Here is a 20311-nt window from a genome sequence, read left to right on the forward strand (position 1 = left end):
AGTTTGTGTTCTTTTTTTCGTTTTTTGGGTTTGCATACATGGGCTAGCAGACATTGGATTGTTTTTTCTTGTATGGGAGAGCTGTGCTTGTTCGCACCTTTTCTACCATTAGTGTCCAAAACTTCCGCAGCTCAGGACATGCCCAAGCAAGGTGCAGAAAGTCTGCTTCCTCTGCGCCACACCTGTGGCACCTTCCATTGTTGTTTTGTGAACTACATCGTAGTTTCGCAAGTGTGAGATAGGTGCGATGGAGGAAGTTGTAGTGGATAAATGTAAACCTTGCATTGCAGGAGACTGTGTGTGTGAGCTCGCATATGGCCGTCCAAGCCTTGTCCTCTTATTTGTTCATTTAGGTCCCTCTCCCATGCTGCCCTTGACCACGGGCCTGGGCAGACGAGTCCTGCCTCATGGCTTTGTACAGGAGCGATATCATCCTGCGCCCGGATCCGCAGGTGAGCTGCAGGTCCAGGGTATTTGTCGGTTGCGGGGTGTTTGGGTATTGAGGCCAGGTAACTTTGGCTACCTCTTGGTTCCCTCTATACTGTAAATAGTGACCCTGTCCGAGCACGAAGCCTTCGCAGGCTTGTTCATATGTTATGAACGTCTCACTCGGATAGAGGGCTGCAAGGACCTCGCATCCACCCTCTCTCCAAGCTTGAAATTACATGCGAGTGCTCATATCTCTGATAGGGGCCAGTATCCATATGGGGAGCTCTCTATGGAATGGCGCATGGCGCAGGACCTTTTCTACATACTGCTGCCATATACTCACGGTTTGGCGCATTAGGAATGGCAGGTCTCCCTCAATTTCACCCCCTCCCCCTTCATCAGCACTATTGGGATGGCTGCTGGATCTACTTGGCCAGCTAGGAGCCGCTTTTCCCAGTTGTCCCCTTCCTCCATCCAGCAAGAGGCATGCTGCAGCTGCGCAGAAAAGTAGTATAAATCAAAGCGTCGGGCCTCCAGTCCCTCTTCTTCGTATCTGCGTGTAAATGTATTAAGAGCTACTCTACTACGCCACCCCGCCCACAGCAATTAGATAAGAATTGTGTTCAACTGTTTAAAGATTCGTGCCAGAGTGAGTTCTGGATTGCCCCACTAGCCTGTGCGGGGAGTCTCGTCAGGTTCATGGTCTGCAATTATGGAAGGTAAGAGTCTTCCCCTACTGTCGGGTCTGCCATGTATACGGTCTGGAGATGGCCCTGCAGCTCTTGTAGGATTGCAGCCCTGGTGTGTACCGCTGCGCCCATAGGTGCACGTAGCACCACTATTGGGGCAGGGGTTTTCTCCCTACGGAGGATCCATGCCAGCAGTCGCCCAGACTTATCCCCCTCCCCGTGTAAACGTTGTCTATATTGACTAAGTGTGTACTTATCGAGCCTGTCCCAGCTATCGCAAATGCGTGTCCGAATTTCCCATTCTCGGGCCGCATCGGTTGGATCTGACCGGTCCTGAGCTTGTACCTCTGCCAGTATTAACTCCTCTTCCCCCAGCTCACATTGCAGCTGCTTACAAACACCGCAGAGCACATTTTTTAGGTCTCGCCTTGCTATCGCGTATGTTTGAAATAACTGCAATAATAAAAGGTATTGTCATTTACAATACCAATAGGACAAAGTTTCGAAAATGCGAGACCTATTGCATTGCAAATGCTTGTTATATAATTATGTGCATGGTCCAGATTTATGGTAGACACACATAGTGAGGGTGCACAGTGGAACGAGCTGGTGACTATGCGTTCGGTTACTTAATCCGGCTATTTTGCCACCAGAAATTTCACCAACACCTCCACGAAGTCTCTGCAAAGAGGCTCATTAAAGAAGTCATGCCAATATCTGAGCCTGAGATCACATATCTTAACAATGGGAGAGGATGTGGCCTAATGGCTAGGGCGGTCGCCCTCAAATCTGGGGAACTGGATTCAAGTCTCTGCAACAACGCATAACATCCTGTGATTCTGGGTAAATCACTTAATCTCCCCGTGCCTAACAAAAATTAACGTGTCCTTATGCAATGCAACCGGTGCTCATGCAAAGCGCTCCGATGCCCAACACCTTCAGGTCAAGTTCGCGCTATATAAAACTCTGGAGAAAAAAAACTGCAAACGTTTTTAGGGAAACCTGAATCAACAATGTCCACTCCCAGGAACAACCTAAATAGTTCTTCTACACTTACAGCCAGGGCTTGAAGCCAAATTGAGAAGAACTGGGAGCTGCCGGTTGCAGGGGTCCAATAGCAGTCCAGATTCTGGAGTAGATGCAAACTAACACAGCAGCAGCACACAAGGGTACCATCGCTATTATTGAAGCCTTCTCTTTCCTGTTACAGGACAGGAGTCTGTAAATAAGTTGTGGAGGTCATAGGCATTTAAAAGGTCATGCACCTCGACAGCCAACTCAATCAGGAACCTAAAAATAAAGACCATGGAAGAAGTGTATTGCTCTGGTTGAGAAATAGGTCCACCTTTGCAGTACTGATCTTCTCACAGAAGTAGCACTAATCCCCTTTGAAAGACACAGATCGTTAAAGAATGTACCCCGCTCATACAGTCCACCCATATATGACATGCTGTTAGTGCCAGTAGATGCCTGTCTGCCCAGGATTCCCTGCTGCCTTTTGAAGGAGAATCCTGGAAGGGTGCTGCTGTCCATGTCCTAGCCTTTAGCATAGTCCTCTACCCTATCTCTCTGAAGAATGTCATAAGAACCTTAGTGGCTGGGAGGTAGAGCGGAAGAATTTTGGTGAGATTGTGGAGGTAAAGCCGACACTGTAAGGTTCAGATCCTCTGAACAGTGAATTACGTTATTGTACTACACCAGTCTTCAGTGTTCCAGAAGCTGACCTGAATTCGGCTGACTGATTGCAGTTCAAAGATACGGCCTGCAGGGGCAGTGAGAATCACCCATTGGACGAGTGATGATGAACAACCTCTAGTGAGTTAGGTTACATATAGCAGAGTCACTTTTAATGTTTCACTTCCCCTGAACAGGTTTTTCGGCCAAAGCCTGGTTCTCCAAGCAGCAGTATGATGAAAGGATGACTTTTGGGTGTGGTAAGGACGAGACTCCCAGCTGAGACCGGATACAAGGCCGAATGATCTCCAAATCCTATGAGGCGAGGAGGTGGGAATTTCTGTACCTGATTAACAAACTTGTTTATTTAAAGATTGGCAATTGCTATCTCTGTCTGGACATTTAATCAAGATAGAAGAAAGGTTAATCTTCAAGACTATTAATGGTCATAAATGTTGCCTGTCTTTATTTGTCAACAATGTGAATAAACCTCCCTCTTACTCCCCCTACCCCAGGATCTAATGTATGCCACTACATGCATTGTCAGTTTGAGCTCTGTGTGAAAATTCTTCATAGACGATGACTCCCTTTCGTGCACGCGATCAAATATGACCACATTCTGGGTGCCAAAGCAGATTGATCCAGCGGTTTGGCCAGCATGTGATGAACCAGGAGGGTCTGTGGGAACTCCTCTTCTCCCACAAAAAGTGGTTACAAGTGGTCCATGAAGCGCAACATAAAATGACATCTCAGGATCCGTCTGCTAACTGAGAATCCAATCATGAGCAGAGCATTCATTAGTGTTTTCACAACCAAGTGATAGTTGGATAAATGAAATGGGGCTGTGCCTTGTCCAAGGGAAGGCTGCTATTGCTTCTGCTGTAAAGGAAAACTTTGGTAGAACACAAGCTTTGCCCTGGCTTGGGCTCAGCCATCCCACCATCCTTTAATTGTGGTGATGGCCAGCAAGCCAAGGAGAGGGAGAGACACTGGCTTCCAGGAGGAATTAGAGGAGGCTGGTGAAGGAGATTGTCCATTGCTGGACAAAAGCTGCTAGAGTTTGCATTGAACCCCTAATTGATCCTCTTGTAGCATAGGTCTGATGACTCTAAGATCTGTCCCTATTGTCTCTGTCAAATTGTTTGTGGCGTTTGGGGACCTTACTTGGGAAAGGAGATACCACTTGGCTCAGTGTGTTACCCCTGTGCTATCCATGCTGCATTGGCCAGGGTCTAGTCTTTCTGATGAAACACAAGGCACTGACAGTCAGTGCTCCCTATAAGGTACTCATAGAAAAAAGACTTCCAAAAGAGGGTACCCATGCTGCAGTCCACCCTGAGACCCTTCAAAGACAGTGGCATTATATGGTTCTCATTACCAACCACATCCCAGCATTGCCGTGAGCTTTACAGCATGTTCTGGCCTTCGGTTCACTGTTTAGACAGTGATGTACACATGCTCAAGGCCATGCTGGGATATGGGCTATTCATGCCTGTTTGAAGGCCACAAAGGATTTAGTCCTTGCTAGTGCGAAAACCAACTCACCGGGCACACTGGCCATCATATCCTTCAGGTACCATCAGGTACTTTTTAGGAGTCCATGAGGAAGCGTTAATGAGCCATCCCTAAACACACCTCAAGACCGTAAGACCTGTTTCAAGCAAGGTGATGAGCAGGTCATTTTTCCTTTCTACTGACTAACTCCGTGAATGTATCTTCTCACATAGGTTGACTTTCCATAAGAAATGGGGTTTTTAGATAGTTGATACTAAGAAAATCTGACGATATCCTTTCTTTTGCAGGATGATTACATGGAGGCCCTGGCTAGGCTACACCTCACTGTGACAAGTGCATACAAAGTGAACCCTGACATCAACTTTGAGGTGTTTATTCATAAAGTTGATGGGTTGTCTGATGACCACAAGATTGAAACTCAGAGAGACATTCACCAGCGAGCGAATGACGACCTTGCCGATGCGGGGCTGGAGAAAATTCACCTCAGGTAAGATGCTACTTTCTTCAGAAACAAAGGGAGAAAGAGAATAAAATGAACCTGCTAGACTGAGGTCAGCTTGGCAGGAAGTGTAGAGTGCTGGGTTAAAGAGGCATGAGATGGAATCCAGGCTAAGAATCCTTGGTAATGAACAACCCTAGCAATTGGCAACACCAGTGGCAGACTCTTAGGAAAAACTTTGTTCCGTAAAATATAGCGTACTATTTTGACCAGGATGTGAATGTTTGCTATTCCAGTGAGCATCGTTTTGGAGAGCAGAACTATCTGGTTTGACATCACTCATATTTAAGTAATGTATCAGTTTGCTACATGTAAGAGGACATCTTTGACGGATGCGTCTGTTTTTTTATTGATGGTAATTTTTGAGTTCTGCAGGTTGTTTCCTCACCTTCCAGAATGGAGTTATTCTGAGTCTTTCCAATTCCACTTTTGACTAATTTAATATTGAGAGCATGTTCTTACAATCACAGGCTGTTCCCAACATTTTTGTGCACTTACTAAATGTCTCCACCCCAGCGTCTTTTTTCTGTGCCACAATTTACGCCAGTGTTTCCTTTTTCATGATCAGAATGGAATCTTGTGCATTTCATAATGATAAACATGACGGAACTAAACAAAACATTTTTAAATTACCTTTATTGTTTGTTAATACAAAACGTTAACTGTCTGATCATGTAAAGACTTTACACTTTATAAATATTCTGGGAATTGTTTTGGAATTTTTTATGACTTCAACGAAACATGTAGCATATTTTTTTCAAGGAAAGTATAAGTATTTAAAAAAGAATAAGCAGCATTGCTTAGAGTAATTTTACTTGACGAGTACAAATATTAAGCACAACGTTAACTGCAAACATTGTAATGGTTTGCTTTCTAGAAAAACTGCAATGTTTATCTGTAATGTGGTCCTCTGTATTCACCCTTAATATCTTAAGTGCATACTTGGCTTAGTGACATGTATGAGCCTGGAATGATAAACCTGGGGAGGAGCATTTCTGATGGGGATTACTGGTTTCTCGCCCTCTGGCGGTCACAGGGGGTGCCACTCCCTTCTCAAGAAAGATGGTACCTCTTCCCCCTCTCAGGAGAAAGGGAATGGTCCAGTGCCCTATTACTAATTCCCCCTCTGTTTCAGTGGGTTGTCTAAGAAGCTGTAGCTACAGTGGGTTGTATGTCGGAACAATGACTGCAAGTACAACAAATAGCTTCACAGCGATGATTTTACCAACAAAATGCCTTTACCACGAAAGTCTTTTACAACAATTTATTTTTACAATGGATATGCCTTTACCTCGGATACCTTTACCACGAGAATGTAAATATCTTATAGGTAAGCATAATATTTATAATGGGTTGATACTTCCATTTTTGTGGTAAAGGCATCCGTGGTAAAGGCATATGCATGGTAGAAAAATAACAGGTAAGTTTAAACTATCTCTCTCTATATATTTATATATAAACAATATATACATATATCTATCTATCTATATCTTGTGATCAAGGCCACAGTTTGGCAGCAGAAACGCGTCATCCTGACATGATTTTGCAATAAATCAACTTTTTTCTATCTGCATTGGAGTCTGTGCCTGTGTTTTGGTTTAACCTTGGGATCTTGTTTGGATATATATATATATATATATCACCCTATTAAACCACAACCCCTGAAACCTAAAAGATCCCTTCGGGGGGAGGAGAGCGAGCCGGGGCAAGATGGCGGTCGCTTGAGGCTGCAGCGCCCGGTAACCAGTGCAGTGCCGGCATGGAAAAGCTGAGACAGATGCTGTGCAGTGCAGAATGATCGAATGGCTCCGATCCCTTCTGGAGGACATCCCAACGAGGGCAAATATTTAATACTAAGGTTGGCAACGCTTATAGGACTCTCCGTTCTACGCTACTGGGGTAGAACGCAAGAAGCACCAGTAACCCACCTGGAAGCTGGTCCGAGTGCCCGGATGGCTCCGAAGGTGTCGGCCGCGGCTGCTGCAGCGAAGGCGAGAGCGGCAAGACTCGCACAGCGGGAGAATGCTGAGGTGGGAGGAAAGATGGCGAGATCCCCCGACGAGGTGCGCGATGCCCCTACAGCTCCCAAAGCAGCAGGACGCGGAAACGCTACTCGGCCTAGGGAGGGCGGCGCAAGGACTGGTCCTACGGTGGCCGAGCTGTTCCGGAGAGCTCCGCTTCCGGGTCAGGAAAGGAAGATCGGTGAATGCGGGAAAGCAGCTCCAGCCGCAGCTGATTCACCTGTAGTGGTGCTGGCGTTGGTGACAGAGACGGAAGCCGAAAATGGGGGTGAGCCGGCAGCTTCATCCCCGCTCTCAGTGTCAGATGGGATGAGTGAGGCTGCCATTACTCGTGATGCTCCTGACGCTCCTGATGTTCCCAGTGTGGCTGCGGCTCTTGACAGGTCTGGGGCAGAGGAAGATATGACTGTCTCGGTTCTTTCCTCCCTTGGGAAAGGTGTCAATGGTGGGTGTTTAGAGGTAGAGACCCAACGTAACATGATAGCTAGAATTGTTTCGGATGGCCCGCTGAATCTCACACACGCTCATGAGAATGAGAATGAGAATATAGAGAGCTTAGAGAGTGGTGCTGAGCTAGATACCGAGCTAGATCCCAGCTATTTTTTTTCCCTCTCGGATAGGGGGGGGGGGCGGTCAGATGAATCTGCCTCATGCACCACCGACGAAAGCGGGTCTGAGGAAAGGGACAGAGATACTGAGGTTAACTCAAAAACGATTTTGAAAAAGAAAAAAACTCATTCAGGTTTGAGAGATCTAGCATGGGATTACTCACCCACTAGCCAACTAATAGCCCCTTGCCCTGCTCCTACCTCTCAACAACAATCCGACTCCACAATCCATATAGACCCTGCACCTTCGGCCCTCAAAACCATCCTACAAGCTATTGCCGCACATCGGGAAGAAACATCTCAGGACTGGCGTAAGGCACAGACTGCTTTGCGCAAAGTCCAGGGAGTAGTGCGCAGACTAACAAAGACATGTAGCTCTTTTGGTGAGCGCTTGACTGAGATTGAGTCAAGGATTGTTTCTAATGAGACCGAAAGTGCAGCAGTTGCAGCTAGGGTGAGCTCTCACGAAGCAGAATTGACAGATGTCAAATGGAAATTGGAAGAATTCGAAAATTACCAGCGAAGAAATAACCTAAGACTGCTGGGGGTTCCCGAGGGGGCCGAAAGCGGGGATGTTCGCTCTTTTGTAATAGATCTGTTTCGTGATACTATGCCCGAGCTTGCTAGCTGGGATTGGGCCAAAGAAATTCAACGGGCTCACCGTATGCCTTTTACCTTGAGACAACCGCAGAAACCTGGGACTTACCCTCGTGCAATCCTTATCTTTTTTGGCAACTTCCTGCTTCGTCAGGCTGTTTTCGAAAAGGCCAGGCCGGAGTCTAGGCGAACAAGGAATGAGATCTCGTTCTTCGTTCGCCCAGATTCGACTGTTGAAAGGCGCTGGAGGCTGCGCCAGCTAATTAAACCTTTTCAGGATAAAAAAGCTCAAGCCTACCTAAATAATCCTGCACGGCTAAAGGTGATCTGGGGAGGAGAAGTTAAGTTCTTTACCTCAGAAATAAAAGCAAAGGAGTATTTAGAAGAGCTGAAGTAGATACTGTAGGGAAGGGGAGGTAGGAAGGAGGGAAGGAGAGGAAAGGAAAGAGAGAAAGAAAGAGTAAAAGAATAGAAAGGAATAGAATGGAATGGAATGGAGAACGGAGCTCTTTATTTAAAAAAAGGGAGAGGAAAGAATAGGGAAAAACAGGGAAAAAATAGGGAGAGCAGGGAAGGGGAGTGGAAAGAGGGAAGGGGCGAAGTGGAGAGGGAAGGAGAAGGAAAGGAGGGGAGGGAGTGGAAGAGGGAGGAAAGGAGGGAAGGAGAGGGAGAGAGGAGGGGAAGGGGAAGGGAAGGGGAAAGGAAAGGGAAGGGACATGGAGGGACATGGAGGGAAATATAATCATAGCTATAAAACTAGGATCCAACCGTTAGAGAGTAGCTTGTGCTTCCGATTACTTTCTTGTTTTTCTTCTTCCCTTCTTTTTTTTTTCTTCTTTTTTTTGCTCTTTTTCTTTTGAAGAGGTGATTTACTCTTCCGCTGATGTTATTGTTATTGCTTTAATAATACAAGGAATTAATTGAACTTGGCACAGCGTAATTTAATCGGCACACGCTCTGGTTGTACCGAGCACGACCATCACAACAGACCTTGGTGTCTGTATGCCTCACTTTGGGTGTTGGGTGGGAGGGGGGGCCTGTCTTGTACAGGAAGGGTGTGTGGGTGGGGGTGGGTGGAAAAATGGGGAAAAAAGCAATTCCAATAAATAATTCGAAAGCAGTGGCAAAACATATAACTATGAGGATGGTTTTGGTTCATTTTTTGATGAGCAATGTAAGACGTACATATAGGCTCTTTTACTCATTTGGTATATCTAAGATGATAAGCTCTGGGAGATTAATTAATATCTCAAAATGGGTAGACTAACAATTTGTTCTTGGAATGTGGCGGGGCTGAACGACAGAAATAAAAGAAATCGACTAGGGCAAATAATTAAGCAAGAATCTTTCGACATAGTTTGCTTACAGGAGACACATCTACCCTGGGAAAAAAAAGATCTGCTTAAGTTTGGAGGATATGATATCGCTGTTAGTACAACACAAACATCTAACACTCGGGGTGTAACTATACTAGTAAAATCATCTATTCAAATAACATCGCGCAAAAAAGCTGATGCCCTTGGGAGATGGGCAATTATAGAACTAACCTCCGGCGTAACTATCTGTTCAGTTTATGGCTCGAACCTAGATGACCCTCAAATATTTAAAGATCTTGAATTAGAACTTGTGTTCTGGCCTAAATCGATGGTTTTTTGTGGAGATTTTAATATATCTATGAGATTACCAGATACAAGCTTAAACTGTTTAGGGTATGTGGGAAGAAAACCGAAAGTACATAAAGCAATTTGTCAACTTATGGATATCCATTGCTTAGTGGACATATGGGTTAAAAAAAAACATTTAGATCCTGGGTATACCTATTTCTCGCACCCCCACAGTAAATACGTAAGAATAGATTATATATTAACAACAACGGACCTGGCTGATCATGCTGAGATCACTAAACTCCAGAAATTACTATCCGACCACAATCCCTTGACTTTGTCGCTTCAACTAGATAATTTCACTAGACCTCGCACTACCTGGACTTTCGATAGGAAATTATTATCTAATCAGGACTATATTATATATATTAAAAACTGGACACAACAATTTTTTGATATGAATCGCTATAGTGCACCGAGGGGAACGGTATGGGACTGTTTTAAAGCTGCCCTCAGAGGCGAAACGATTAGCTATGTGGCAAGGCATCGGAAAAAACAAAATAGTGAACAGCAAGTACTGATGCAGGAACTTATAACAGCTGAAGAGAAACATACGTCGTTAATTTCAAATGGTGGGGAGACGGGGCCCAGTATGTGTCGTATACTTGTTCTCAAAACAGAACTTAACAGCTGGCTGAATCAGAAAGCTGCAGAGACGTTTCAAGCACATCGAGCTAAGCTATATGAGAATGGAGATAGAGTGGGGAAGCAATTGGCGATGCGTACTAGACAGAAATCCACATACAACACTATAACTACAATTAAAGCTAACAGCCAGGAATACACGAACCCTGAGGATATCGTGGAAATTTTCCAACAGTATTACCAAAAGCTATATCAAAACGATAGCCCAGAGGGTTCAGTTGTTTTGGATAAATCTGATAACTCAGATGAAATGGAAACTTTTATTAGGGAATTTATGAGAGATACGGAAGGATTCAAAATAATTGATAATGACACTAGGGAGGATTTGGATAGAGAAATTGACATTGCAGAGCTTCAATTAGCTCTATCAGGCTGAGCTTCAGGGAAAGCAGCTGGTCCCGACAAGATCCCTCTCGAACTTTATAAAATTTTAGGTACTCAAATTTTAACATATTTAGTTGATTTGTTTATCGGTATACAATCAAGTGGGAACCCCCCTGAATCCTGGAGAGATACTAACATAATCGTCTTTCCAAAGAAAGGCAAGCCAGCAGATTTACCTACATCGTACAGGCCGATCTCCCTGATTAATTCGGACTCTAAATTATATGCAAAAATTATGGCTAATCGACTCGGGAGGGTTATTGAACATCTGGTATCCCCGTGGCAACATGGATTTGTCCCGGGCAAAGGTACAACAGATCATACCCGCAGGGCTATTACCTTGTTTGATGTTTTGTCAAAAACGGGGGACCCGATGTCAATGATCCTCCTCGATGCTGAAAAAGCGTTTGATCGTGTGTCTTGGAGATTTCTGTGGGGAGTTTTAGAAAAATGTAATCTTGGCCCGGGACTTATTAATTCCATTAAGGCTATGTATCAACAACCCAGGGCCAAGTTACAAATGATGGGATTTGAATCGAGACCTATTAATATCTCAAGAGGTACCAGACAGGGGTGTCCTTGCTCCCCGATATTGTTTGCGCTATACATAAACCCCCTGATCATCAGATTATTATATAGCCAGAAAATAAAGCCAGTTATCGTTGGGGAATACGAGACTAAAATTCTTGCATACGCCGATGATGTGGCAGTTTTAACATCAGACCCCGCTGAGGCTATAGTCGAAATTGAAAGAATTACACGTCAATTTGGACAATATTCGGGATATTCTCTAAACAGAGACAAGACGGTTATTCTCTGTACGGAAAATATTATATTTACTGACCCCCGGACTGCAATAAATGCGACCTATCTAGGAGTGTGCATCACTGCAAAAATAGAAAACATTAACAACCTGAACTATGATCCTCTAATTAAGAGTATTACTAAAGACCTCCTAAGGGTAAATAACTTACATCTATCCATTATTGGTAGATGTAACTATTTAAAAATGAATACTCTCCCTAAAATACTGTATTTATTTCGGGCTATTCCCCTGTTTTTAGAGGATAAAATCATGAAAGCGCTTGAGTCCCAAATGTCTAGTTTTATATGGCAGTATGGGAAAATCAGGAGGTCAATGAAATATTTATCTCTTCCTCAAAATAGAGGAGGGCTGGCTGCTCCGAATCTGAGGCTATACCATTGGGCAGCCCTTCTTCAACAAATGGCGCCCCTCCTGGTGATGAATGTAGATAATCAAGATACTGTGATTCCCTCTATCTATGAAATTGCATTGGGGAAAGAAGCTCATGGACTTCTTTTAAGACAAACCGAAGCAAGATATTATAAAAAAAACAAGCTGAGGATCATTATTAGTGCATGGAAGGTTTGGAGGCAGGCCGCTAAGCTGATGGAAATCCCGAAATTTAATAGATACACACCTCTCTGGCAATCCTCGATACTACCATCACATGTTAATGATGTAACTGCAAAAAAATGGGTTAGAGCAGGGATACATACAGTTGGTGACTTCTTGGGGGCTGGGACAGGCCATACATTTTTAAATTTACAGAGCACTTTTGGAATTTCGAGTAATGATTACTTTAAGTTTATTAAAATTAATTCTATTTTAGGGTCCAATACGATTTCAATTGAAACTATACCATTTATGGATGTCATTGTTAGAGATTCTATTCGGATAGGAACTATATATAATACTCTCCTGGAGAAGCTTCCAAGCGATTTAGACAGTGCTGAAGCCTCATGGGTCGAAAAACTACGTAACCCCGATATCGATATTGACATGAGCCTGGTTTTAATATCTCAACTATTCCTATCCTCAAATCTGAAGGCACAATTATACAAGACAATTTTTAATCTGTATTTTACCCCTGCCAAGCTGTTTTTATGGGGGAAAAGAACAGACGACTCCTGCCCAAGATGCGGATTAGGACCGGCTACTCTTCCTCATATGTTCTCGGACTGTCTCGCACTAGTACCAATTAAAAATATGGTGTTGAGATTCTGGGAGGAGGTATTTGGTCATAAGATGGTGTTTTCCAGCACACTTTATATTCTTGGATACGATAATACCCTTGGTTTTAGCCGCGAAGAAGAGACATGTCTTTTTATAGGGACTGCTGTTTTTAGAATCATACTAGCAGCACAATGGAAAGATCCGCATCCGCCCAGCTTTCAGATGTGGTTAGCCAGATTTTTGGGGGTGTATAATCAAGAGAAAGCCATATTTGCTACTAGAACATTGCGGTCTAGAATTTTGGGGGAAAAAATCTGGGCACAGATTACAGCTTGGGCGAATGGAATTCGGCAATGTTAAGTAGTCTTTGAATTTCTCCCAGATAGAACTGGTCCCTCCATACTGCTTTGTATTTTTCCGCTATGTATTTTTTATTGTCATCATAGAGTGTGAATTAATGTGTTTATATTGCTGCTATATTTATTGTACGATCGATTTGATCATCTGTATTTATTGGAATTGCTAATAAAAATATAATTAATAAAAAAAAAAAAGATCCCTTCCCAAAATTCCCGTACCATCCAAAACCCTTACCCATCCTAAACCCTAAAATTTCCCCTACCACCCACAAACCCATACCCACTCTATTCCCTTACCACCCAAAAACCCATAAGCACCTTTATCCAAGATGGCCGACGGATAAGCAGCTCCAGCCCGGAGCTCCCGGGCGAGGGATCGCCCTCTGGTGATAATCCTGGATTCGCTCCCCTTTCGAGCCTCCTCCACCCCGGGGTTGTATTTGCCATTATTTGCCGAGAGACTCCATGACGACGTGAATCGAAGCAACTCTACAACGATAACAAAAGATTCCATCGCAGCCATCGGATGTCCAGCATAATGGGCAACTTCCCGGTTGAGCTGCTCACTGCAGCTGAGAGGAGACGAGCGTGGGATTCACCCTTCGGGTTATTTCCCCCTGGCTATCACCTACCTTCTGGTTTCTGCCATTATTGCTGTTCATCCCACCCTGACTTCTTCCTCACTGGTGAATGTCCTATTGGATTTCCTTCCTGACAGCGGCCCCTCTCGTTTTCCAGCCACGGCTGCTGTGGTCTCCGAGGTTTTTTCCCCGGATTGGAGCGGGTAATCAACCCTACCAATCGGAATCCTAGTTAATTGACTGATCGTCCGGTTGAGCTGCTCATTGCAGCTGAGAGGAGACGGGCTCAGGTTTTCTTCCTGACTATCACCTACCTTCCGGACCCGGCCACTTTTACTATTTTACTCGGCATCCCGCCTTGACTACTTTCTCACTGGATTTTAATCACCTGGATCTCCCTCGAGACGACGGCCTTGATCGTTTTCCTGCTGCAGACGACGTGATCACAGAGATGATCTCCCCCGATCAGAGGGGAGAGAGAGCTCTGGTTTTTACAGTCTTCAGCCTGTTTTTCACCCCCGTCTGCCCCTCGTGCGGTCCAGGTGTAGGATCAGCCTTTCCTTCACTGGTGAGTCATTTGGAGGTACTAGGGGAACCTACCCTACGTTATTCTGGCTGAGGTTCTTCTTGGGTCTCGCGATCACTGACTGAGCCCTCCATCTTGGAGTTGGGAGGTTTTCAACGGGAGCAACTCTTGCAGCCTGTCCCGCTTCCAGCGATCGACTGCAATGTACGACTCTTTCTCCCCCTCCGCTTTCTCGTCTGCTACCTGTTGGTCGGAGATGGTGGGTGCAAGACGGCAATTTTACCCCCCTCTAACGGCCCTAGCAGTGGTTTGCTTGTTTTTGGCGCGGCAAATGAATCCCTCCCGCTGCTCTGCTGTGCCTCGACCAAAACCCTCCTGTGGGTTCCTCTCCTGTCTCATATTGGACTGCTGATGTTCTTGCCCGGTGGGATGGACTGACCTCGGGTCTCCCCTTGTTGGTGCCAGTCTACTAGACTTGAACTCACCTTCCTACTACTGTCTGCCATATGCTCAATCCCCCTCTCCACTTTGCTAAGTGTAACTGTGATCTCTCCCTTGCTCAGCCGCAGTTTTAGTGTTGGACATTGAACCACAATACACCAGAGCACACTCAATCATTATATCCATAATCCAATACAGAAGTCAAAGAAGAATAGCGAAAAAAAGAAAAAAAGGAAATTTTTCTCTCTCCCACATCAAGTGATCCAGTTGAGCCAACAGTCAAATTTCCTTTCAATTAAGAGCCAGGCGCAATCTTATTTCAGGTCCTTCGGTTAATTTTATTTTCACATTTCAGAAAACGCAGAACTGCAGCAGCCGACGTACGTTTCGCCCCCTGGGCTTTATCAAGACTGCAGAAAAACATATACATGTTGTTTTTGTACACTATGATAAACTTAAGGTTACAAATGACAATATTGCATGTGAATGCCCTCCTCATACATAATTTAACTCAAGATGCGAGAGATCAGTTATGTTCTACATTAAATTCATAGCAATGTTTTTTTAAATAGGCACATATTCACTGTGTGTTGGAGCACCCTATGGCATCTCCAACCTGTTTGGTGTGCCTTTATGCCATGTAGCAACTCTCACACATGGATATTAGTATGGCCTTTTTGAAACAGTTGCAAAAAGAAAAAAGAAAAAAAAAGACGAAAATGTATATCTAAATGAGAAAAGAGAGCCTCAACCCTATAACCAAATTGCTAAAATATTTTAAAAATAAAAATAGTCTGTGATCTATCTTAGTATAGGAAAGTCCACCACCATTAGAGCCAATCCTACAACCATGTCTATGAATGTGCTTGAAACAAGAATAATCTGTGCACTATATTTGTGTAGAAGATCCGACACCATTAAAACTCATTTTTAAAATGAAGATAAAAGCACCTCCATGTAGATAACCTATTTGTTAAACAACCGTGAAATGAGCAGCCGAGCTCACTTCTAATGTTGGACATTGATGTTGTGTATCTATTGTATGAAACCTGTGTACTGTCCACGTTCTCCCTTAGGTAAAGTGCTCTGATACCTCAGGATCTAGCCAGTGCTATATAAAACTAAAAAATACTCACCCTAAAAGTTCCCCTGCCACCCAAAAACCCCTACCCACCCTAAACCCAAACAATTCCCCTACCACCCAAAAACCCATACCCACCCTAAACCCTTAAAATATTTCCCTTGCCACCCAAAACCCCATACCTACCTTAAACACTAAAAAACCCTTGCCACTCAAAAACCCATACCCACCATAAATCCTAAATTCCCTGACCACCCAGAAACCAATACTCACCCTAAAGCCTAAAAATTCCCCTTCCACCCAAGCACCCAAACCCATCATAAATCCGAAAAATTCCCCTGCCACCCCAAACCCCATACCCACCCTAAACCGTATAAATTCCCCTACCACCCAAAAACCCATACCCACCCAAAACCCTCACAATTTCCCTACCACCCAAACACCCATACTCACTCTAAACCCTAAACATTCCCTTACCACTCAACAACCCACACTCACACTAACCCCTTAAAATTCTCTTGCCACCCAAAACCTCATACCCACCCTAAACTTTAAAAATTCCCTTGCCACTCAAAAACCCATACCCACCCTAAACCCTCCCATAACACTCAAAAACCCATACCCACCCTAAACCATAAAAATTCCCTTGCTACTTATACACACACATACATATATATTTAAATGCTCTCTACTTACCTACAAAATATTTACATTTACCTGGACTTCCGTGGTAAAAGGCATATCCGTTGTAAAAACAAATTGTAGTTAAGGACTTTCGTGGTATAGGCTTTTTCATTGTAAAGCCTTCGTTGTAAAGGCAAAAACTTAAAGCTCACACCAAACGAGATAGGGAAGATATTTAATTAGCAGTCAACACATAAAGCTGGAACAGGTCACACGTCCAATCGCCCTTGCTCTCAGTGGCAAAGATACAAAGTGTGCTCCCTATACATCAAGTGAATAAAGAAAGACAAAATCACTGGTGAGGAATGGAGGGAGACATTTTGCTTGAGTGCACACTCTTGTGCCATCTGTTACTTTACAAGACATGAGTTATAGACATGATAATGGAGGGGTTAAAAGGAGAGTAGTGGAGATCAGTCAGTCCAAGGATGCAGTCCATCAGTGTTGCTAGTAGTAACATTCCCTCAGAGAGGTTTAGATTAAAGAATAAGGAGTGAAGAGGGTACCCTGTGCCTCCTAACACAGAGGAGGCTGTCTAAGTAGATCACATTCGTAGATGTTCTGCAAATGCACATCCCAGAGCCGATGCAGTGGAGAGCTAAGACTATATTAGTTCATAGTGTACATTATAGAAATCCAATATGTTATACACGATTACACAGCTATACCTAATACAACCTCATATAAAATATGATATACAACCAGTATGAAATCTGTAAAAGTCTCCACTGACCAACCCCCTCCACCAAAAAATAGAACATCATATGGAGGAGCCGGAAGAGGGGGGGATGAGAAGATCCTGTCCCTCTTCAGTGCACAAAATGCACTATGGGATTGTGGGAACCGAAGCGAAAAAGTTGGAATAAGGTTTAATTTGAATCCACCCCTTCTTGTGTCTGCACAAATAGGCAAGGGGTGGCACACACCCTCCTGTCCATTCTCCCACCTCCCCTCTGCTCAAGCACATATCAGATAATCAGGACAGAAGGCTGGAAAGAGAATACCAGGATGTGGTTCCACTTTTTCTGGATCCTCTCACTCCAGCCCAAACATTGCAGTCTTACCTATGTGGCTGGAAAGTCAGTAGACATTGGGAAGGAGGTTAGAAGGGGCTTATGTGTCCCACAATGTCTCCTCTGTCAAGACACAACACAAAGATTGGGTCATGAAAGCTGTATGTGAGCGTGGATAAATGATATATTCTCCCATTATTTTATGCCACTATTAAAAGGGAAAGAAGAGGACAAGTGCTAAGAGAAAAGATTGGAGGAAATTGATGAAGGAAGGAAGAAAAAATGCAGAGAAGCGGGCATAGGAACTTGGAGGTATAATGTAATAAGGACGAGAAACCAGAGGCACGGAAGCAGGAAAAATTCACAGATCTTAGGCACACAGAAGTGAGTCACAGAAATTGAAGGCACAAAAGTGAGAAGACAGACATAAAGAGGCCTCCAAAACAAAGAGATGAGTGATAGAGAGTTTGCATTGACAGAGGTGTACGAGAGGGGTGGTTCTGAGACACAGCTGAAAGTGTAATAGACATATGAGGAACTTAGATATGAAGCAAGATCAAAGCACTGAGATGATTAAAAGAGGCCTCACTGGAGCAGCAGTGAGGTAAGTGAAGCATACAGGGGAGAGGACGAGAAACAGATGTCAGAGGTAAGTGTGAGATCAGATACCCAGATGTAGGAGATAGAAACAAGAGACTCTGAAAAAAGAGAGAGATAAGAAAGACAGTGAAAGACCCAAGGAAATTAATGGAGAGGGAGCAATAGGTTGCAAAATATCATTGGGAAAGATCACAGAAGATGGATTTGAGAGCACAGGACGCTGAGCACCGCAGGAATCGGAGAACAAATTGTAATCCTTTATTTGTCTTTTCAAACAATTCAAAACATAACAAAATCATTATCAAAACATAATCATTACACTTCAACTTTAGTATCTTACTACATCTTAGTGTAACTCATGTATCGCTTGATTATAAAATGGGCTCAAAAATAACAGTATGTGGGATGTTTTTAAATAAAAAGCTATAGATGCCATTACATCAAGAGCATCCATGTGACTATTTAGACAGAGTAGTATTATGCATTAACATACTTCTTAACCCCTTCCCCGCTCATGACGGAACCGTTCCGTCATGAGCCACGGTTGCCGTGTGCTCATGACGGAACGGTTCCGTCATGACAATCCTGTTGGCGGCCGCTTCGCCTGCGCGGCGCTGTTTCCCCGCCTGTGCGAGGGGACAACGCAAATGGGCGGAGTCATGACGGAACCGTTCCGTCATGAGCACAGCTCAACTGTGGCTCATGACGGAGCGGCTCCGTCATGAGCACAGGCCCACCGCGCTGCCCCCCTGCCCCCCCCAGCGCTGCAGCGGAATGTCCGCAGCAGCGAAGGGGTTAAACAGTGGTCAAAGTATATATATGCAGGGCAACAGAGCAGAGAACAATCTAAAAAATGGCTTACAATGATCTTAATGAATAGGCTATAAATTTCCTTCCCAGGATTTTTTCATTGACATCAACCATTTGATTTGCCGAGATGGATTCACCCTGATAAATGTAATGTTTATGTGATTGTATGGCACAAAATGCAGTACTATGAAAACCCATATGTTCGTGGCATATGTAGCTGTAGATACACATGCTCTGCATACTCTTGCCATCTAGTGTTGGGCTCGGACGTGTACAACTTGTTTTTCTTTGAAGAAGTCTTTCGAGTCACGAGGTTCAATGACTCCTCCAATAGCTGGCAATGTGCATGGGCATCGGCTCCTTTGTTAGATTGTTTTCTTCCGCCATCGGGTTTGGACGAGTGTCACTGAAGCTCTGAGATGATGCCGCTCCTTGTCAGGGCCTTCTGGTGTTTTCACCCCTGTTAGCATTAAACTATTGTGTTCTTTGCACTCTTCGCGACTTTCTCATTTCCGCCGGTATCCATGTTCAGGATATCTTCGATGCTTTGTTCGCAGCCTCGGCCCCCTCGGGCCCTTCTCCTCAGTCACGCTCCTCGATAATGTACAGGCTGTAATGGAAAGGGCCCCTTGTCCAGAGAGGCCCTCGAAGTACTCGTGGCAAGATAATCTGGTCTGTAATCTCTGCTTATCGCCGGAGCACGGCGACACCTCCTGCCCCACCTGCCTCCCACTCCGGTCCAAAAAGACCCTCAGGTACTGGTGTGATCGGTACCTAGCTTGATGCAAGAAGGCGCAGTGGCAAAATGAGGACACCCAACATCTTCGGGGAAGACTTAAGAGGGAAACGGGTACATCCATCATTTAACCTATGGCCTATATAGCCTGTAGCAGAGTTCTTCATTGGACTCCAATGCCGAAGATCAGCCGCCCCCACCAGTCCAATGCTTGAAGACACCATGAGTACTGTATCCCACCACAAAAAACAACCGGTTGACCACAGCCCCTCAGGGGGTCGAGCATCGAGTCCACTACTGCATCATAGCCTTCGCTGGTACCAACACAAGTCTTCGGAGCAGACGCAGACTCCGATCATGGTGCTAAAACAACCGCATAAGACCCAGCCTTCCTCAGTGCCACCAGCACCCTCTACGTCTTCTAGTTCAAAGATGCTGGCGTATACTGGTTCTTCAGGATCAAAGCACCATTTGAAGTCCAGACTGGCTTCGAAGCTGAAACAGCCTTCTGCACCCACTCAACCTTCTATGGTGGATGCCTCAGCGAGCTCTGAGGATCTTGACACCCCCATTCTACAGCCTCTTCAGGAGGAGCTGGACAGTAGGCAGAAGTGAAAATTCATCCACCCACAAATGTGCAAGATTTCTTCCAAGCTGCCATCGAAGGTGAAGGACACTCTTCCTCGCAAGAGAAAGCTTACAATGAGCAGCTTACATTGGACATCCCCTCACCTTCTAAGCTGAAGAAGCATCGAGACAGGGGCACTAGCCCTATAC

The 20311-nt window shown here is 44.6% G+C and overlaps 1 protein-coding gene across 2 annotated transcripts in view; it reads left to right on the forward strand.

The window, feature by feature from the left end:
• RRAGD (Ras related GTP binding D) overlaps nucleotides 1-20311 on the forward strand; it is a 268714-nt gene that overhangs the window by 193929 nt on the left and 54474 nt on the right. For both annotated transcript variants that reach the window (XM_085611168.1, XM_085611167.1), the window contains exon 3: nucleotides 4595-4794. In XM_085611168.1, the coding sequence (XP_085467294.1) occupies nucleotides 4595-4794 (200 nt within the window). The remainder of the gene's footprint in view (nucleotides 1-4594; nucleotides 4795-20311) is intronic.

This window comes from Triturus cristatus, chromosome 6 (assembly GCF_964204655.1).
Source record: "Triturus cristatus chromosome 6, aTriCri1.1, whole genome shotgun sequence".
NCBI classification, from domain to species: Eukaryota; Metazoa; Chordata; class Amphibia; order Caudata; family Salamandridae; genus Triturus; species Triturus cristatus.